Raw genomic sequence first — 19,509 nt, 5'->3', positions numbered from 1 at the left:
ATTTTAGCAGAATGAGTTTGTAAAATATGTATGTGTGTGCCAGTGTATAGCTCATATTTCTGATCAGAAAATAAGAATGGCACAGTTGTTTGTACTTTGGAAAAAACGAATTGAAGGAAAGGATGAGGGACTGCAAGAAGGGTGATGTGGCAGAACTCGCTGGACACATGCTGCAATGCCGGAATGACGCGTGTGGGAAAAGACAGCAAAGTCCTTCCTGGCTTTAGCCTGGTAACAAAAACAAAAAAACTGGATCATTTCTTAAAGGTGTTCAGGGAAACACCTGCTGAATTAGGTCTAAATTTAAAGTCTAGGCTGGAGTCAGGATACATTAACTTCTCTGAAACAAGGAGAATAAAAACAACACTCCCTGATATAAGGACCTGATGAAAGTAAAAATGAGAAATCAGAAAGAAATATGAAGTCAAGTTCTTCAGCAGATAAAAGATTTGGACCTGGAATGGGAAGGGCACTAGGGAACATTTGCAAGAGAATGCTATAATTCATCTACTCCTTGGGCATCAGGCATGCATGAATATAGTACGTAGACATACGTGCAGGCAAAGCACCCATGTACATAACACAAAAAATAACAAATGTTTTTTAGAAATCTCTTTACCTAAAGATTAACTTGAAGCTTTGTTCATTGCTTTTGACTGTGAAGTAGTTGCATCAACTGTATACTTTATGGTATTTTTAGTTGTGGAATGGAGCCGAAAATCTAGACTATGGAAGTGCACTATGGGAATAGGCCATTCATCCTAGCTTTTAACCACAAAACATTATAAAACTAAAACAAATCAGGATTTTACTACAGGCTTAAACTTGCTACTTTACCTCCACTACTTATCTATTACAGAGTAATTGCTCATTGGATATTTGTTGAATGGATTTAATAAATATTTCATCTGGTTCCAGGGATCTGAAGATCACAGGGAACATTACTAGTATACTATAGAGAAATACATAAACATTCAATGTTGGCTAAGTTATGTATGCATTTTATTTTTTTGTTTTTGTTTTGTTGTTGTTTTTTTTCGTTTTTACGAGACAGGGTTTCTCCGTATTGTTTTGGAGGCTGTCGGTCCAGCCCAGCCTCGAACTCACAGAGATCCGCCTGCCTCTGCCTCCCGAGTGCTGGGATTAAAGGCGTGCGCCACCACCGCCCGGCTTATGTATGCATTTTAATGTAGTATTTTATGTTATGATGAGTAGATTAATAATAGTAATAATGTCGTGTGACATTTACATGGACAATTAGAAAAGATTTCATTTGTTACTTCATAGCTAGAATAGAGATGACAATAAAAATTTATTTTTAAAATTTACAATTTAACTTAAAAAATACTTTGGTACTAATACTGGATGATTTGTTTATATAAAGAATGTACTGGAGCTGTGGCTCAATTAGTTTGTGCTTTCCTAGCATCTGTAAGACCTAGCTTTTGTCCCCAGCACAAAAATAACAACAACGAAATTTCCATACAAGTTTGGTTAGGAACTGGTGCTTGCGGTGCAATGGTGAGGACTGCAATTTGTGTCCTAGAACAAGCAACAAGCTCTTGTGCTGTAGCACCAGTACTGTGAGGGACAGAGCCAGGAGGGTAGAAGGTTGGTGGTAGCCTGCTTAAAACACTGAAGGCTTCAAGCTTGGAGAAGAACCCTGCCTTAGAAGAATAAGACAGTGCTAGAGTGCACACAGGTCTGCACAAGCATGCGCACATAGCGATTTTATTTCATTTGAATAACAATGCTAAATGTATCCTGCCCATTGATTTCATGTTATCCATCTTTGTGATATGACACATTCTCTTACAGATTTATGGGACGAATGATAATAACTCAACAAATGGAAGAAATTGTAAGGTAAGAATAAATTACATTATCTAATTATTGTCATTGGAAACTGATAGAGGGACCAAAAGTAACAGATGATTAGGTAAGTAAATAGCATGTCACAGGAAAGCATGAAACATGCCACCAGCTAGTAAGTTTTAGCAGTAACAAGTGAAGATGAAACACTCCCTATAATGACATAATACTAATTATGTAGCTTTATATATTTGTATTTTTTGATAGCCCTTGGTAGCAACTTTTAAATGAAGCACTGCAGATTTAATTCAGATGCTTAAACATCTAAGCTGCAATACTCAAAGTCAAGTGAGTTGGGGTTCAGTTATATGGTACAGCAAGTGTACCATGTGTGAAGTCCAGGGTCCAGTCCTCATACTACAAAAATGTTTTCGTTTTTTTAAGATACATGTTTTATGTAATGTTTAGCAAGTGTAAGTCCTGTGGCTGGCTTTCTTTCAAAGTTTTACTGAGTACAGGCTAAAATACTTAGTGACTAATTCTGAACTGCTATACTCATTTTTCTGTTGTTTTTTTTTTTTTCTTAGTGGGGTCTTTTTTATCTGTTTTCCCAGTATAATTTGGCATTTAAATATGAGGCTTTGAGTCAGTTTAAAGATTTGTTAATAGGATGAGATTACATTTTTACTTTTGATCTGAAAGCTTACTTTAAAATCAATCTTAGAATTAGCTATTAAACTTTTATTTTAATCTGGCTTTGCCAGCTCTTTTCTAGGGACATATTCATTGTGTATTGGCTACATTATTTTTATTTCTATATTGAAATGGCAAAAATTTTGTGAATACATTGTCTGAATTGTGTTCTAACATATTGTGTCTGGTAAAGGAGCGTAGCAGTATGGACACCCACTCCTGTGTGGCTGAAAGAATGAAGTGTGTTGTTTACTGAAACAACTGCAGCTAACTACTGAATTGTCATTTATTTGAAAGCTGTCATGATCTTCCAGTTTCTTATACATTTCTTTTTATTGTTAGAACCAATACCATGCTAGGGAGTAGAAAAGGGAATGAATGTTGAATGGGCAGTTTCAGTGAAACAGGTATTTTATAGCTGCTGAGTAGTTAGCTGCCATACTAGTTCTGGGATAGCAAAGATGAGTATTCCCAAGCAGGACTCTTTAGTAAAAGGTACCTGGGAAACATGTCCCAAATGCCTGGCCTTCCTGTTCAGTACATTTTTTCCCCACAGTATTTGGGTTTGCTGATATTTTTATAAATGATTCAGGTTTTATTTGATTTGAATAGTTTTTGTACATTTCAGAAAGTTTAAGGACTCTCAACAAAATAAAGATCTTTTATCCATGACAAACTCTTAATCATCTTGTTACCATTGAAAAAATAAAATTTCCTTTGCAGTTATTGCTTGTCATTTTATATCTCCTTTATGGAGAGAAATTCAAACAGCAAGAAGGCTTGTACCTGAAAAGTGTACAGTACAAGAAGTCAGATAGTGTTTTGTGATCTTGCCTATAAAACACTAACATATTTTATACATTATATTTTGTAATATAACATAATTTTAATTATGTAGAACTCATGCATTTATATTGTGCAGATATCATGATAATTTTATGATTGCACTGTAGTTAATTTTGCTAACAAAATTTAAATTTTGTCTTCTGCTAAGTTTTCTTAAATCACTGCTTAATTTTTAATTTTATTTTGTGTTTAAATTTTTACATTGATTGTTTTGTGAGTGTATTTAAATATATAATTTTGTTTTTAAGTCACAAGCCTTAATTTAAAACTTTTCCTTTTATGTGTATGGCTGTTTTGCCAGTGTGTATCTGTGCACCACTTAAGTGCCTAGTGCCTACGGAGGTCAGAAGTGGATATCAGATCCCTTGGAACTGGAGTTACATATGGTTGTGAGCTGCCATATCAGTGCTGGGAATCAAACTGGGGTCCTTTGCAAAAAACAGCCAGCTTTCTTAACTGCTGAGCAATCTTTTTAACCCTGCCATTAATATTAAAATTACTGAAATGCTAAAGCAGATGTTGGTTGTTATAGTAACTAACATTATTAGCCCAGGAAGTATTATAGTAGCTGGGATTTTGATTTTGTATGAAAACTGTTGTAATTATAGGTTAAGTACCTCTGAATGAAGATGCCTTTTAATTTAATTGAAAATTTAATATATTTAGTGCCTTTTGGGTTTCTTTTTTCTTTAGACCTCTGGGACCAGAGAGTCTCTTGCTTCGTGGAGCCAGATTAAAAAATACAAAAGAAATTTTTGGTTTGTACATACTTAAGTTTTTTTTAATTGTTTGTATGGTTTGTATTGGTGCTTTAGATGAAGCTTTGCTCTTACTTCTGAGGTACTGGGTACTGAACTCAGGATGTAACACACAGTAGGCATGCACATTGTATAGCACTAAACAGCATCCCCAGCCTCTGTAAAGCAGCTTTAAAAGCATAGCATTTCATGGTCATTTGCATAATATTACTTAATCGATGTAATATATAATAATTTTCTTTTAAAGTTTGTTTTAATATTGTTTTGTTGTTGTTGATCTTTCCTTTTGAGTAGTGCTAGAATCTCCCCTTACTGTGTTTATGGATTCTTGTGAAGCTGAATACAAAGAAAACAATTCTTGTGTACTTCAAGTAACTTGGATACAAGTCAATGCTTTTTGGTATCATGGTGGAAGTCAACACTTCTTCAATTCTGTTATGTTATTCTTCAATTGAATTAATAATTGCAGACTCGTTCAGTCACATAGTTATGTATCCAACAAATTCTTACTGAGCTCTGAATGTGGAACCGGTACTATTGGGGAAATACACTTTATTTCTCAAAAAGAAGAGCTCTAATGGTGTTCTTGCCCTGTAGAAACCAGGCAGAAAGGGCCACAGATTATATTCTCCCTTCATTTGAGATACTTCACATGGGTATATCCATAGTGATGATGCACTAAATGACTTCCATGGGTTAGAGAATAGAAAGTAGGATAGATACTTAATGGGTCCAGCATTTTTCAAAAAAGGGATTAAAGAATTCTCTAGTTAGATAGAAGAGATGACTTCACAAAATTGTGAATGTGTTATCACCACTGAACTATACATGTTAAATGGTTAGCTGGTAAATTGTATGTTACATGAATTTTGCCACCATTTTTAAAAAATTATAACAATGTTCTGATATCAGAAATCATACTAAACCTCCATGATTTTTAAATTTTCTCATGGGACACTGAATCTTATATGACTTTGCAGGAATAATGCTTTTTGTTCTTATTACTTTAAAGTAGGGGTCCAAATTATGTAGTTTTAGAAGCATTTGGGTCTTTGGATGCTTTTAGCTGAATCTATTGTTTGTGTCAGCATCCTGTTCTCTGTCATTACATTCTGAGGTTTTTTTTTTTCAAAATTGCATAATTTTAGTGCCATTTTGATTTTTGTCTTCAAAATTCCAGGTCAAATGCTAACTAAAATGGTGCAATTGATCGGTCCTATGTTATTTCTAGGAATTTGAAGGAACATTTACAGTTTTATCTTGCCTAATTTGTTTTGGATCATAGGTTTAGTCCCACTATTATGACCACACTCTATCATCTCAGGGTCTCACATGGCATTTCTCTGCGCTTACTTGGTTTACTCTGAAAGACATTGATGTTACTCTTCAGTACTTACGGAGACATGTAGACTCCAGATTCTGGCATTCTGGGTTCACGGTTTCTAGTTTAACAGAAGTGTTTTTCTGTTTTTACTGTTATTAACACCATTAGCACCGTATGCAATGGTCATCTATTATTCCTACCCCTTTATTCCATTAGTATCAACTCTTAATACCTTTCATCCAAATATTTGTTGTAACTGAGAAACAAGACTTGGTGCAGGTTGAATGCCTAGATCACCAAAATTTTAGGCTTAGCAGGTGTATAAGAGCTGTGAAAAGACTCAAGAACAAAACAGATTACACAAACTGAGACAGTGCTAGTGAGTGCATTTAAAATAGCAGTTTTATTTTCTAGGTGTGGCTGTATACACCGGAATGGAAACTAAGATGGCATTAAATTACAAGAGCAAGTCACAGAAACGATCTGCAGTAGAAAAGTAAGAAAATTCTTTTCACATAATTATATATGTGCCTTACTCCTACATATAATAATAGATATTTCAGGAGCTAGAGAGATGACTCAGTGGTTAAGAGTGCTGTTGCTCTTCCAGAGGACCCAGGTTTGGTTCCCTGCACCCACATGGTGGCTCACAACCATTTATAATCCCAGTTTCAAGGGATCTCCATGGGTATTAGGTATACACACAGTGCAGTTACACACATGCAGGCAAAACACTCATATACATAAAATTAAAATAAATAAATCCTTTAAAAAGGTATTTCATATTGCATACACAAAATGATATTCTTACTGGATAAGGATAATGTCTTATGTTTTGTATACTTAGCATTAGTAAGTACTATTAGTAAGTACTAAAATATGACTAAATATAGTGTAGGGTATGAGGAAGTAAGTAGCTCTGAGTAAAATACTTGCTGTACAAGCATTAGGACCTGAGTTCCTATCCTTATCACCCACTTAGAAAACTGGTTGGTTGTGGTAGCGTGAACCTGTAACCTCCTGGGTAGAAACACGTAGATCCCTGTCAGCCACTCTAGCAGAAATATAAAGTGCAGATCAAGAGAGGAACATACCAACCTTAAACTTGTATATAATACATACCTGTTTATGTAGGCATGCAAACCCACATACAGGCACACACACCCAACCACACGAGTAATGTTGGACTATGCATGGTAAGAGCACCCCAGTAATTCTAATACTAGGAAGGAAGGCAAAGACAGAAAAATCATGAGTTTGAGGCTACCCTGGGCTACTGGTAATAGAGAATGACCAAAAGCAGGTCAAAACTGGAAGTCCCATCCTGAAGACAAATGGAGGGAAGTAGAAGAAATAAGATGGGGAAAATGTTTTCTTTCTTTACTGGGTTGAAGCTAGACGAGAACCTAGAAAGTTGGGGGAAGATATGTAAGACAGCATAGGAAATAATGGACTTGACTTGAAAATGTGTACATAGAAGCTATCCAGATTTTCTTGTATGACTGATAAAACTGTAGGTTCAAGTTGACAAGAAACAAACAATAGAATTCAGAGAATTCTGGAAGAAGAGAGAATTTTACTTTGACCAAATTGCAGTGACATTAGGTGCTTAAAGTTAACTGCTCACTAAAACAAAAATCAACACTCTTCTGAGGAATGTGGAAAGCTATAAACTCTGAAACCCATTATTTATAATACCCAGGGGGAACTTTTGAATAAAGGTGAGGGAACAGAGAGTTTTTGCTAATTAGAGGGCATGTACCAGGCCATGGGCTCAGTCTCTACCATCCAAAAATGATGATTGAATTAAATATGAAACAGAATTGTAAAGACTTTATTCATACAAATCTCTAGGATCTGGACTTAAGCAAGCAATAATTGTTAGACAAAAAGCATAACTCCTGAATAAAGAAATTAATGAATTAAACTTCATCTAAATTAAAAATGCTCTCAAACTCACTTGAAAGTATGAAGAGAGGTTATAGACTGGGGGAAAATGTCACAAACTTAAACCAAACAGTAACAGACATTCAGTTAGATGGGACCAAAACACGAATCACATTTTATCAGAGGAGCTATAGGTGTCAGGTGAGCAGATGAGAGATGTTCACGTCTAATCAAATCTAATCAACATCAAATTGTCTAAATATCATATCACAACCACAGTAAGGCTACCTCACTGTTTAAGGAACAAGACCGAAAGAGTAGAAATAATAAGTGCTAGGAGGAGGTAGAGAAACTAGATCCCATACATTGTTAGTAAGAATGTCAAATGATGGTGTTCCCAATTTGGAAGATAATTTTACAGTTTCTTTCCCTAGCAGCTTTATTTATTACAGCAAAAGTCTGGGAAAGCATCCCATTGTTCATACATGGGTAATAGTTGAACAGAAAGTCTGGTACAACTATGACATAGCTCACTATTCAGCAAGAAAAAGTTCTAGTATATGCATCATCCAGAAGAAGCTACAAAATTGTATGCTTGGTGGAAAAGCCAAGTTCAAAGATTGCATAGCTGTACGTTTCCAGTTGCAGAACATTTTCAAAATTGTAAAACTGTATAGGTTGGGGATGAATTACTGCTGCCAGGGGACAGATTCAGTATGGGGTGAGTGAAAAGGTGAAGAGTGATGGGAGCTGGAGAGTCAGCTCAGTGGTTAAGAATACTTGTTGATACTGCAGAGGACTTGGTTTGGTTCTTGGCACCCACATGCCATTTATAACTCTAGTTCTAGGGGATCTGACGCCCTCTTCTGACCTCCACGGACTTCAGGCACACATGTGGTGTACACACATAATATGCATGCAAAACACTCATATGCATAGAAGTGTTTATTTTTTTGAGGCAGAGTCTATGTAGCCCTGGATAACCTGGAACTCACTATGCAGACCAGGCTAACCTTGTACTCTCAGAAATTTACCTGCCTCTGCCTTCCAAGTGCTGGGGTTAAATGCATGTGCTACCATGCTGGTCCTTAAAGTATTATTAAAAAGTGATGATGGGACAGTTCTTTATAATGACAGTTAATCTGTATGTGGAATTGATTTCATACCAGTAAGATGAGGTTTTGTAAATTTTAATCTTAATCAGATCTTATTTCCTGGAACATCCCAATGTTACTTTTCTGGTTCTGATAATGTGCCACAGCTGCATAAGATGCCACCATTGAATTGGGGATGTAGCCCAGTGGTAGAGTACATGGCATAGCATAAGTGTCTGGGTGTGATCCCTATCATTACTCTTTAAAAAGGTGGGGAGGAGGCAGGAGGTGGGAAAAATACTGAGAGTTTATGGAATTCTTTGCACTGATTTTACAGCTCTTTGTGAGTCCGAAATTTCAAATATTACAAGTCAGGGAGTTCTTTAAAAAGCTATTTATGAAATGGCAAGATAAAAGAACCACAGAAAAAAATTAAATGTGTAATTGGAATGGAAGCGTATAAATGGAATAAGAATGGTAGCATGTTGACAGTTGGTGAAGGTGTGTGGTGCACATGAAGATTCATATTGCGTTCACTTTATGTTTGAAGTTTCTTTGTTTATTGCGAATGCCTCTTTTTAGATTATACGCATGCATTTACCTATTGAGCCCATTTAGTGTGGCCTGTATGTGCACGTGTGCAGGGCTGACCATTTGCAACTCGATAACCTATATGGGGTCCTAGCTCTGCAAGAAACTGATTCTCCCCTCTCAACAGCCATTGACCAGGTAGGAGCAGATCCATGGGAACTCTCCTCATCCATGTTGGAATGGCAACTAATGTTATTATGCAGTCTTGTTCAGGCAGTCATATTATTGAGAGTTCATGGGTGCATTTTCCATGTCATGTCTTGGGGCCACTATCTAGCAGCAGACATCCTGGTCCCTGGCTCTTTGAACTTTTCCACCCCCCCCACCTTCAGTGTTCCCTGAGCCTTATGTGTAGAGATCAGTTTGCAGATGTATCAGTTGATATAATTGTGAATCTCTATAGTAGTCTGGAGTTTTTGGTGATAAAACATTTCTTCATATCAAATTTATGTTTTCAAATTTAAGATTTAAAATTTAAAGTTGAATCTGTTGCTTCAGCAGTACCTACTGAGCCTTGTAGTACACAGGTGAAACTAGCATCAAAACCTGAAGGAGTGCATACTTTTGATGTATGAAACTTGAAATAGAAAGCTTGTTATAATAATAGACATGGAGGAGGGAGTATCTATGAGTTAATACCATCATAATCAGAATTTGCCAGGGTATTACTATTTATAAAAGTTCACCAGGGTATTATTATAAAGTCTTAGTCATGAGCTGTAAGACACTTTGAAACTATATACTGATTTCTGCTTGAGAAGACTCAGTCTATAAATATATATTAAGTGTATATCTGTTATGCATTAGGTTTTCTGAGATGCAGTTCTTCTCCCTTTAGACTTTCCAGTCAACAATGAAAAATTCTATATTAAGACTTTCTTTCTGAACACTCTTGTTTTCACGTTTGTGTTTGAAGTCTTTTTTTGTTTGTTTTTGGTTTTTCAAGACAGGGTAAAGACTTTAATAAATATAATAAAATCTCCAGATTTCCTTTTATACTGGCTAGTCTTGAATTATTTTTAGTGTCAAAGCTAAGAATCCCAGTTTGGCTTGAGCTAATGTTCCTAACAGATAGAGGAAACTCCTCAGAATGCTAGGGGTAATGATTTGGAGTTGTTGTCTAACTGCTGATAGTTGGGACTGTGATACTAATTTTAGATTTAAATAAGAGAATGTTGAATATAAACTAAAGCAGTTAAGACAGGAAGGAGCGGTTTTTCAATTAAACATTTGAAAATAGAGCAAAGGGTTGGCAATTTAGTTCAGTGTTGAAACACTCACCTAGGAAGTGCTGTGTCTTGGTTTGATTCCAGACACACCACACACACACACACACACACACACACACACACACACACACACACACACACACACACAATGGTAGTAGTAGTAGTATTGATGAAAGATTTAATACGATATAATGTATTCAAGAAGGAGAGTGTCTCATGAAGATGTAGGCAAAGGCACATGTTGTCTTAAGTTGTTTCCTTTTCTGCTTAAGGAACTTCCTTGCAGTTTGGAATCTCTCAGTCTCAAAGTAAACTGTTATCCAACACTGTCTCACAGTGGATGTCCTGGTCCTCTGGCTCTTAACATTTTTTCTGCCTTCTGCAATGTGTCCCTGAGCTTTAGACATAGGAGTTGTGTTGTAAATGTACCAAATGGAGCTGGGCCATCTCATGGTCAGTTGTTCTTTGCATTTTGACCAGTTGTGGGTTTCTGTTACTCTCTCTGTCTGCTGCAAAAAAAAAAAAGCATCTTTGATGAGAGGTGAGAGCTACACTTACTGTGCGTGTAAGGATAGGTATTTAGAATGAAGCTGGAAATAATACTGGTTTAGGAAAATGGTTCTTCTCTAGGGTCATGACCTAATAAGCTACAGATGGCAATGTGTGTAGTACCAGATATGAATTCCCTCCTGTTGAGCAGGCCATAAGTCCAATTAAGATGGTTGCTGGTAACCCCCAAGATAGAAGTGCCATCATTGTACTTTAGAATGTATCTTGCTGTCTGTATGATTCATAGGTTTTACAACTGGGTTGCTGGTAATTATGTTTATTTAATGGCCATCACAAAAGGAATAAAAACTGTCTTTTAAAACAGCTATAATAAACTATTATATGTTTTGATATATTTAATATATGTATTAATTTCTAATCAAATGAGCATAGAATGTACTGATATGTTTATATTCTTTTCCTTGTTTTAGATCAATGAACACATTTTTAATAATTTATCTAATAATCCTTGTTTCTGAGGCCATCATCAGTACTATCTTGAAATATACCTGGCAAGCTGAAGAAAAATGGGATGAACCTTGGTATAACCAAAAAACAGAACATCAAAGAAATAGTAGTAAGGTATTTTGTGTTATTGTAATTTAACCTTATGGAAACTTGGGGATAGTTGCTAATTTGATGCAAAGGACCACTGTCGTCTTATCACAACATTGGTATTGGCAAGATGTCTTTCCAGAAGAGCAATCAATGTGTTAGCAGTGGTGTACTTTCAGTTTAGGGACAACAGTTTTGTGTGTTCCTAGTAGCGTGGCTTGAATAATTAGATCACAAAAATTTATATGTCAGTACATGTGCGTTCCACTTCAGTATTACAAATTCAGGGCTTTAAAAATAATTTATTGTACCTTATAAATGAATTAAAGAAAATCTTTATTTTCATTCATGTCTGAATAATTCAAGAAGTCTTAACAGTTTTGATGTACCAAGAATTTAACCTGCAATTTTGGTAAAAAATCATTCTCTAAATTTCCATTTGAATTAAAATGTATGTAGTAGAAAACATTTAATCTCAGGAGACAACAAAGCAGATCAGTATAGGACCCCATTACCAGTGTCATTTAAGCTCCACAGAAAGCAGATCAGTATAGGACCCCATTACCAGTGTCATTTAAGCTCCACAGAAAGCAGATCAGTATAGGACCCTATTACCAGTGTCATTTAAGCTCCACAGAAAGCAGATCAGTATAGGACCCCATTACCAGTGTCATTTAAGCTCCACAGAAAGCAGATCAGTATAGGACCCCATTACCAGTGTCATTTAAGCTCCACAGAAAGCAGATCAGTATAGGACCCTATTACCAGTGTCATTTAAGCTCCACAGAAAGCAGATCAGTATAGGACCCTATTACCAGTGTCATTTAAGCTCCACAGAAAGCAGATCAGTATAGGACCCTATTACCAGTGTCATTTAAGCTCCACAGAAAGCAGATCAGTATAGGACCCTATTACCAGTGTCATTTAAGCTCCACAGAAAGCAGATCAGTATAGGACCCTATTACCAGTATCATTTAAGCTCCACAGAATGCATATTAAAAGGCAGCTATGCTGTACTATTGCTATAGTCTATCCATATAGTCTGTGTTCTTCAGTTCTGCTCCTTAACCGTTCTCCCTGAAATTGCGTTCCAGTATGTCTTAGGTTGTACTCATGGCTTAGTCAGCTGTGACCTTTGAAGAGTAGTAGGGTGGCTGGCACACTTCACAGAGACTGGTTATAATTTGGTGTTTTCGTCATGCTAGGTAACTTCCGAAAAGTAACAAATTGAGCTGTGGGAATAAGTAAGCAGAGGAAATGCAATACTAAAACAGTTTAATCAAGGAATTTCAAGTCATGATATTAGTTTACCTGAGAATATAGTTGATAGTTTAGACAAGAACTTTCTGATAATTTTCATGTATTTTGTCATCAAATAATCATTTCTCTCTCTTTTTTTCTAGATTCTGAGATTTATTTCTGATTTCCTTGCTTTTTTGGTACTCTACAATTTCATCATTCCAATTTCTCTGTATGTGACAGTTGAAATGCAGAAATTTCTTGGATCGTTTTTTATTGGCTGGGATCTTGATCTGTATCATGAAGAGTCAGATCAGAAAGCTCAAGTCAATACTTCTGATCTAAATGAAGAGCTTGGACAGGTGAAGATGATCCTGATATTGTCTTTTTATCAGAGAATTACATGTAAAGAGACTGATATAATTGAAAATATTATAAAGCTTATACCAAAACACCTTTTACTTTCCTTCAGCTCTTATTTTCATGTTATTTATTAATGTCTTTTTTCCATTATTTACCATTATACAATATTTACCACTATATTTCTTTATGATATTTTATCATGATTTAAAATTTTTAGACAGTATCAGTTATGGAATATAAAGCTATAGCTGGGGCTAGAGAGATGACTCAGAGGTCAAGAGTGCATACTTTAAGCGAACTTCAGTTCGGTTCTTAGCACTCACATTGGGTGTGAATCAAAACTACCTCTCCCTCTAGCTCCAGGAGCTCTAATGCCATTGGCTTCTACAAACAGCTTTACTCGTGTGCACTACCCACTCAGAGACACACAGGCAAGCACATAATTTTCAAAACATAAAGTAACTATTAAAAGTGGGGGAGCAACTATTTCCTTACCATTTTGTACATATACCCCAAAACTTCCCACTTTGCCTACTCTGGTGGTGTTATAATTTGACATCTAATAAATAAATAAATATATATATATATATATAAAACATAATAACATATAATATATATATTATGAGTCTGTATTAATATATGTGTTAATATAAACTCATAATATTGTTTCCAAACTCTTACTTCCTCATTTGTTCTTCATAATACCATAATTATATTTTCTTTATGCATTTTATTTCCCCTGGGGTTAATTCTGTTTCTTGCTTAGTTTTATATGCCTCAAACAAGTCTTCATAAATATATTCACCATCTCTCTGTGTATTCAAACACTACAGTTAATCTAGGATCTGCCCACCCCAACCCCATGTGTAAGTAGTTTATTGGCCATTTTTGTTTTCTTTTTGAGATGGGGCCCTTTTTTTTTGTTGCCCAAGCTATGCTTAAGCTTCTGAACTGACCCAGGTATGGTGGCACACACACTTAATAGCAGCATTTGGGAGACAGAGGCAGGTGGATCTCTGTGAGTTCAAGGCCAACCTGTTCTCCATAGTGAGTTCTAGGACAGCCAGAGCTACATATTGAGACCCTGTCTCAACAATAACAAAAAAACCTGAGCTCAAGTGATTTTCCTGTCTCAGCCATCCCAATAGCTAAGGCTACATGTGTAGGCTGATGTTGGGTCTCATGCAATAAGTTATTATTTTACATAGTAGACCTACTGTGTCTCAAGTATTGTCCCCTAGAGTATGGACCTTAAAATACAATTTCTTAACCCTCTTTATTTCTTGGTTAGAACAATTATCCAACTTTAATTCTTCGATTTTGCATATTGATCTTTTATCATGGAATCTCACTGAACTTATTAGTGCTAATATATTTTTAAGTGGATTCCCTTGGATGATATATATACAAGGTATTTTGGTATGCAAATGGAGATAACTTTGTCTCTTTGATCTCCAGTCCGGATAATTGGCTTTCTTTTTTCTATCTAGAAATTTCAGTACAATGTTGAATAAAACATATGAGAACAGACAATCTTGTCTTCTATCTCTTCTTATAAGAGGAAATCACTCTGTGATATTACCAAGTTTTGAAGAAGCTTTTATTATAGTGTGCTAAGTGGTTTTATCATAAATATTATTGAATTTTTATCAATTGATTCTTCTATATCTGTTGAGATGGTCATTTTACTAATAGAATAAAGGACATGTTTCAGTCTGGTAATTTGTGCACAGAAAGTTAATAATTGGATTCCTGAGATGTCTCATATACTCAATGATAAATAATCTTTTGTATGTATTTTGGACTTAGTATTCATTATGTGCATATTCATGAGAAATACTGATCTGTAGCTTGTTTTGCTTTTCTTGTGATGGCTATTGTCCTTTCCTTTTTTTAGTTGTATTTTTGTTTTGTATACAAGTGTATGTGTGTATATTTATTGTGTATGTGTCTGTGAGAAAGAGAGAGATGTTGGGGGGTGCATTCTGTTTGCATATTTGTGGAGACCAGCGAGGGTCCTTCTCTGTCAATCTCTACTTTGTTCCTTTTGAGACAGAACTTTTCTGTGAACCTGGAGCTTGAAGTTTTCAGCTGGTTGGCAGGCAGCAGCAAGCCCCATGGATCTTCCCTGCTCGCTCAGGGCGCGGGCCTGCTCTTCCTGCTGGCACAGCAGTTGTTCTTGTCTCCTGTCCCACTGCCTCCCTTTTTAAAAAAGGCTTCTCCCACGTCCTTACAGTCATCAAATCCTCATCTTAGTGTTGTTATCAACTTCACTGTTGTATCCTTCTCTTTCAGAGTTAATTTTCTTGGATTTAAAACACATTATTTTAAACATTTTTTCTCTGTATTTGTTTCCTGCCCTCAGCTTAACTTCCTCTGTCCTTTATTGACTACTTTTCATCCCTAATGTCTTCTGTTGTTGTCATTATTTTGTTTCTTTCCCTGTTTTTATACCCTCTCTCCTGGCCCCTATTCACTTTCTAAGTTAGTAAGCCTTCCTTCTACCCTTACTTCAATGATGAGTGTCAAATTATACTATTTTAAATAACCAAGAGATAGACATGAAATATCTTATAAATTAACATGTACCAAAAGATGTATGTAAATTTTGAATATTTTTATTGTTTTATTTTTATTACATCAATAATAACTTATTAGATTGTAAGACTCTCAGCCTTGGTATATTGATGTTAATAGACTAGACATTAGAAAACAGGAGAAAGTTTTTCTTGTTCAATACTGACCCATGATCACAAAGGTTTCTTTTGTTTTCTGTTTCTCTAGGTGGAATATGTGTTTACAGATAAAACTGGAACACTGACAGAAAATGAGATGCAATTTCGAGAGTGTTCAATTAATGGCATGAAATACCAAGAAATCAATGGTAGACTTGTACCTGAAGGACCAACCCCAGACTCCACAGAAGGAAACTTACCTTTTCTTGGTAGTTTATCCCATCTCAACAACTCAGCACATGTCACAGCCAGTTCTTCTTTTAGAACCAGTCCTGAAAGTGAAACTGAACTAGTAAGCAATTTTCAAATTAGTTATTATGGTTTTCCTATGAATTCTCTTCAATAGATGGACTCAGGAAATTCCTATCAGTGAAGCAAGAAGCATGTATTTGAAATAAATGTCTTGATTTGTTGTCACAAAATATTATTCTGAGACTATAGTTCAAGCCCAGTTTACCTCGTCTTTAGCATCTTAAATGACTTGGCTCACTAGTTAGTAAATGCCGTTACTGTCTTGAAGTGGAAAAGAGAAAAAGTACATATTTTGTTATGTTTAAGACCTTACTTCTTCACAAGAACATAGCCTCCCTAGCTTGCAGTTTGTTTAGACTTTCAAAAAATGCAGTTATACCAAAGGCTCCTAAAATAATAAGAAGTTGAAATCCAAAATTTGCATCTCTTACTCAGGCACTCCAGGTCATTAGCACTATTGTTTTAGCTCTCAGGGTCTTATGTCTGGTTTCCTATATGGTGTTGGGAATGTGCTTCGATCATGAATGTTATGTTTCTACAGGTCAAAGAACATGACCTCTTCTTTAAAGCAGTCAGTCTTTGCCATACTGTACAGATCAGCAATGTTCAAACTGATGGCATCGGTGATGGTCCCTGGCAGTCCAACCTAGCACCTGCACAGCTGGAGTACTATGCATCTTCACCAGATGAAAAGGCTCTCGTGGAAGCTGCAGCAAGGTGATTGAGACTGGTTTTTCTGATCCTCGGAGAATACTCTTGAAATAAATGTTAGAGCTTTAGAGAACTGTCATATAAAGTTCTCAAATGTAAATTTAAGTTTTTGTAATGATTTTTTTTTTCGGTTCTTCAAGACAGGGTTTCTCTGTGGCTTTGGAGGCTGTGTCCTGGAACTAGCTCTTGTAGACCAGGCTGGTCTCAAACTCACAGAGATCCTCCTGCCTCTGCCTCCCGAGTGCTGGGATTAAAGGCGTGCGCCACCAACACCCTGCTTGTAATGATCTTTTAAAAAGTGTTTAGTATGAATTTTGTGTGATAGAACTTGTGAAAATACTTTGCATTGTTTTAGATGTAGTCTGACCTGTCAAGTTCTTAAGAATAGTGTCATATTATTCAAAGGCATTGCTGTAAATACATCTTATCAATTAATGTGTTTATAACTTTGTTCAAGTTATAAAGGTATAGTGTGAAATATGAAATATCTTCCTTTAAATATTGTTAATTCTCTGTTCCTCTTATTCCTAGAGCTGGTATTATATTTGTAGGCATTTCTGAAGAAACTATGGAGGTTAAAGTACTTGGAAAACTGGAAAGGTAAATTCTTCCAAATATGTTGTAGTCCATACTAAGTATAAGTATAGAATAAAAATCAGCAAATTATGGCATATAGTTCAGTTCTGCCCTCCAGTCTGTTTCTGTACGTAGCTTATGAGGTATGTCGGATTGCATTTAGAGTTGTTTAAGAAAGAAAAAGAGTAAGGGAGACAAGGAGAAATATTAACTAATTCTGGTAGCATGGAGGCTATATCCAGATGATCACAAATTAAAGACCTGCCTAGGCCCTAGAGTGAGGCTAGCCCAAGAAATTTAGTAAAACCCTATCTCAAAATTAAAAAGGAAAAGAAACGCCAGGGGTTTAGTTTAATAGTAGAACACTTGCCTTGCATGCAAGAATAAGTCCTAATATACAGCAGATGTCTTTAATGTCTAAAATACTATCTGATTCTCTGTAAAACACTTGTTACCCTCTTCTCTAGAGTACTGTCAGTTTTATATGCTGTATTTTAGTTTGCTATTTAGTGAATATGCTAATATATTTATATTAAACACTCTTGGGTTGAGATTCCATAGGTCATTGGATGCTTCCTTTTTTTAATCTTGTTTTTTGTAGTACTGGGGATCAAAACAAATGTCTCAGAAATGTTAGGTAAATGCTGTGCCATAAACTATACCCCAGCACATGGGTGTCTATGAATTGATGCTCAAGCACTCAGGATCACAAGTCTACTCATCCTTTTCCTACTGTATTTAAGTTAGTCAATGCTTGATGCTTATGTACATCAATCCTTGCTGTCCCTTTCCATACTAAAGAAATCAGGCTTACTCTAAAGCTACTTTCATGAGGGAACTTGGTGTCAACTTAGAACATTCGTTACTTACATATCACTATAGCATTCACTCCTGGGAATGTTTTCAAGCCCCCCATCAGTTATCCTCCTAAGTTTTCTCTCAGGTATCTAAAGAGGCATTTGCTCCCCAAATTGCTAAGATGTGCTAGGACGGGAAATGATGGTGAATCAGCCAACTGGGCAGAGCTGGGCTCCAGTCCTTCTCTACTGCACACACCTTGTTGAACATTAATCTCTCTAGTAGTCTTCATCTTGGTGTCTGTGGAAATTAAATGACCCAAGGTCTATAACATATATGTTAGTTATTGAGAACTTAATGCCATCTCCCTTGTGTCTAATACTGTTATTGATAATTTAGAGCCTATCCTCATGCTAATGCAGTTCTGGTCTCTTACTTTATACTTGTGTTTTATCTTTTATTCTTTCCAAATATTCACATGATTACTCTAAAAATTAAGGATTATTTTTCTTAATTTTTAGGTACAAATTGCTTCACATTCTGGAATTTGATTCAGATCGTAGAAGAATGAGTGTAATTGTTCAGGCGCCTTCAGGTAACCAATCTAAGCTTTTATGAATATTTATTTACATAATAATGAGCTTGATAACTAATTATTTTTTTCCTTTTAGGTGAGAAGCTTTTATTTGCTAAAGGAGCAGAATCTTCAATTCTTCCTAAATGTATAGGTGGAGAAATAGCAAAAACCAGAGTTCATGTAGATGAATTTGCTTTGGTAAGTATAGATAACTATTATTTTAAAAAAAGGAATAAAAACAAACTTCAAAAATATATTTGTGAAACAGTTGAGGTTTTGTCTTTTTAATAGATTATCCAAGTTTTGGGAATTCTGTAGTTCTTAGTTCTTTTGCATTAAATGTTGGCTCTTTATTCTTGTTGTAAAACCTGATTTTTAATCTGGCAGCATGTAACTCTCTTTCAACCTGTTGTAGAAGGGACTTCTGGTTGTGTGTACCACACAAACTGTGAATATGAGTATTTGGGATTTAGAGTGAGGCACAAATCCTTGGGGTTTATCTCTGAATGGCTGTGTGTCTATTCTTTCTCTTTTCTTCTCTCCATCCTTACCTTCCCTCTTCTTTCCTTCCCCTTGCCCTCAGTTTATCCTGGGCCAGTGGTGTGAAGGCAAAAACCACACAAGTGTTTGAGCCCAAAAATTCAAGAGCAACTGGGGCAACTTCATTGGTCCCTGACTTATAAAGAAAAATATGTGAAGGTGTGGCGCAGTGATAGAGGACATACTAACTAGCATGACAGAAAGGGTTAGTAAAATAATATGGAGTTATTCCAGGGATACGGAGAAGCCAGAGATTGTACACACTGTATAAATCATGTAGCCTTTGAATAGTTTGGAAACTCTTCAAAAGGTAAAAATTAAATTAATCGGTAAAAATTAAGTTAATCTGATCTAGCTATGTACCTAGGTGTACAGTACAC

At 35.8% G+C, this 19,509-nt stretch overlaps 1 protein-coding gene across 6 annotated transcripts in view; it reads left to right on the top strand.

The window, feature by feature from the left end:
* Positions 1-19,509, top strand: part of Atp11b (ATPase phospholipid transporting 11B (putative)) — an 88,306-nt gene that overhangs the window by 27,752 nt on the left and 41,045 nt on the right. For all 6 annotated transcript variants that reach the window (XR_005880396.1, XR_005880395.1, XM_021226912.2 and 3 more), the window contains exons 8-17: positions 1,819-1,866; positions 4,045-4,109; positions 5,848-5,929; positions 11,215-11,365; positions 12,742-12,939; positions 15,725-15,967; positions 16,469-16,644; positions 17,170-17,238; positions 18,534-18,607; positions 18,684-18,787. Coding sequence is in view for 4 of the 6 variants with exons in the window: in XM_021226912.2 (XP_021082571.1) it covers positions 1,819-1,866; positions 4,045-4,109; positions 5,848-5,929; positions 11,215-11,365; positions 12,742-12,939; positions 15,725-15,967; positions 16,469-16,644; positions 17,170-17,238; positions 18,534-18,607; positions 18,684-18,787 (1,210 nt within the window). In the remaining 2 variants the exon portion in view is untranslated. The remainder of the gene's footprint in view (positions 1-1,818; positions 1,867-4,044; positions 4,110-5,847; positions 5,930-11,214; positions 11,366-12,741; positions 12,940-15,724; positions 15,968-16,468; positions 16,645-17,169; positions 17,239-18,533; positions 18,608-18,683; positions 18,788-19,509) is intronic.

The sequence above is a fragment of the Mesocricetus auratus genome, unplaced genomic scaffold (genome assembly GCF_017639785.1).
Source record: "Mesocricetus auratus isolate SY011 unplaced genomic scaffold, BCM_Maur_2.0 Super-Scaffold_100011, whole genome shotgun sequence".
Taxonomy (NCBI): domain Eukaryota; kingdom Metazoa; phylum Chordata; class Mammalia; order Rodentia; family Cricetidae; genus Mesocricetus; species Mesocricetus auratus.
Note: the sequence above shows the minus strand (reverse complement) of the source record. Positions and strands in the feature narration are given on the sequence as shown.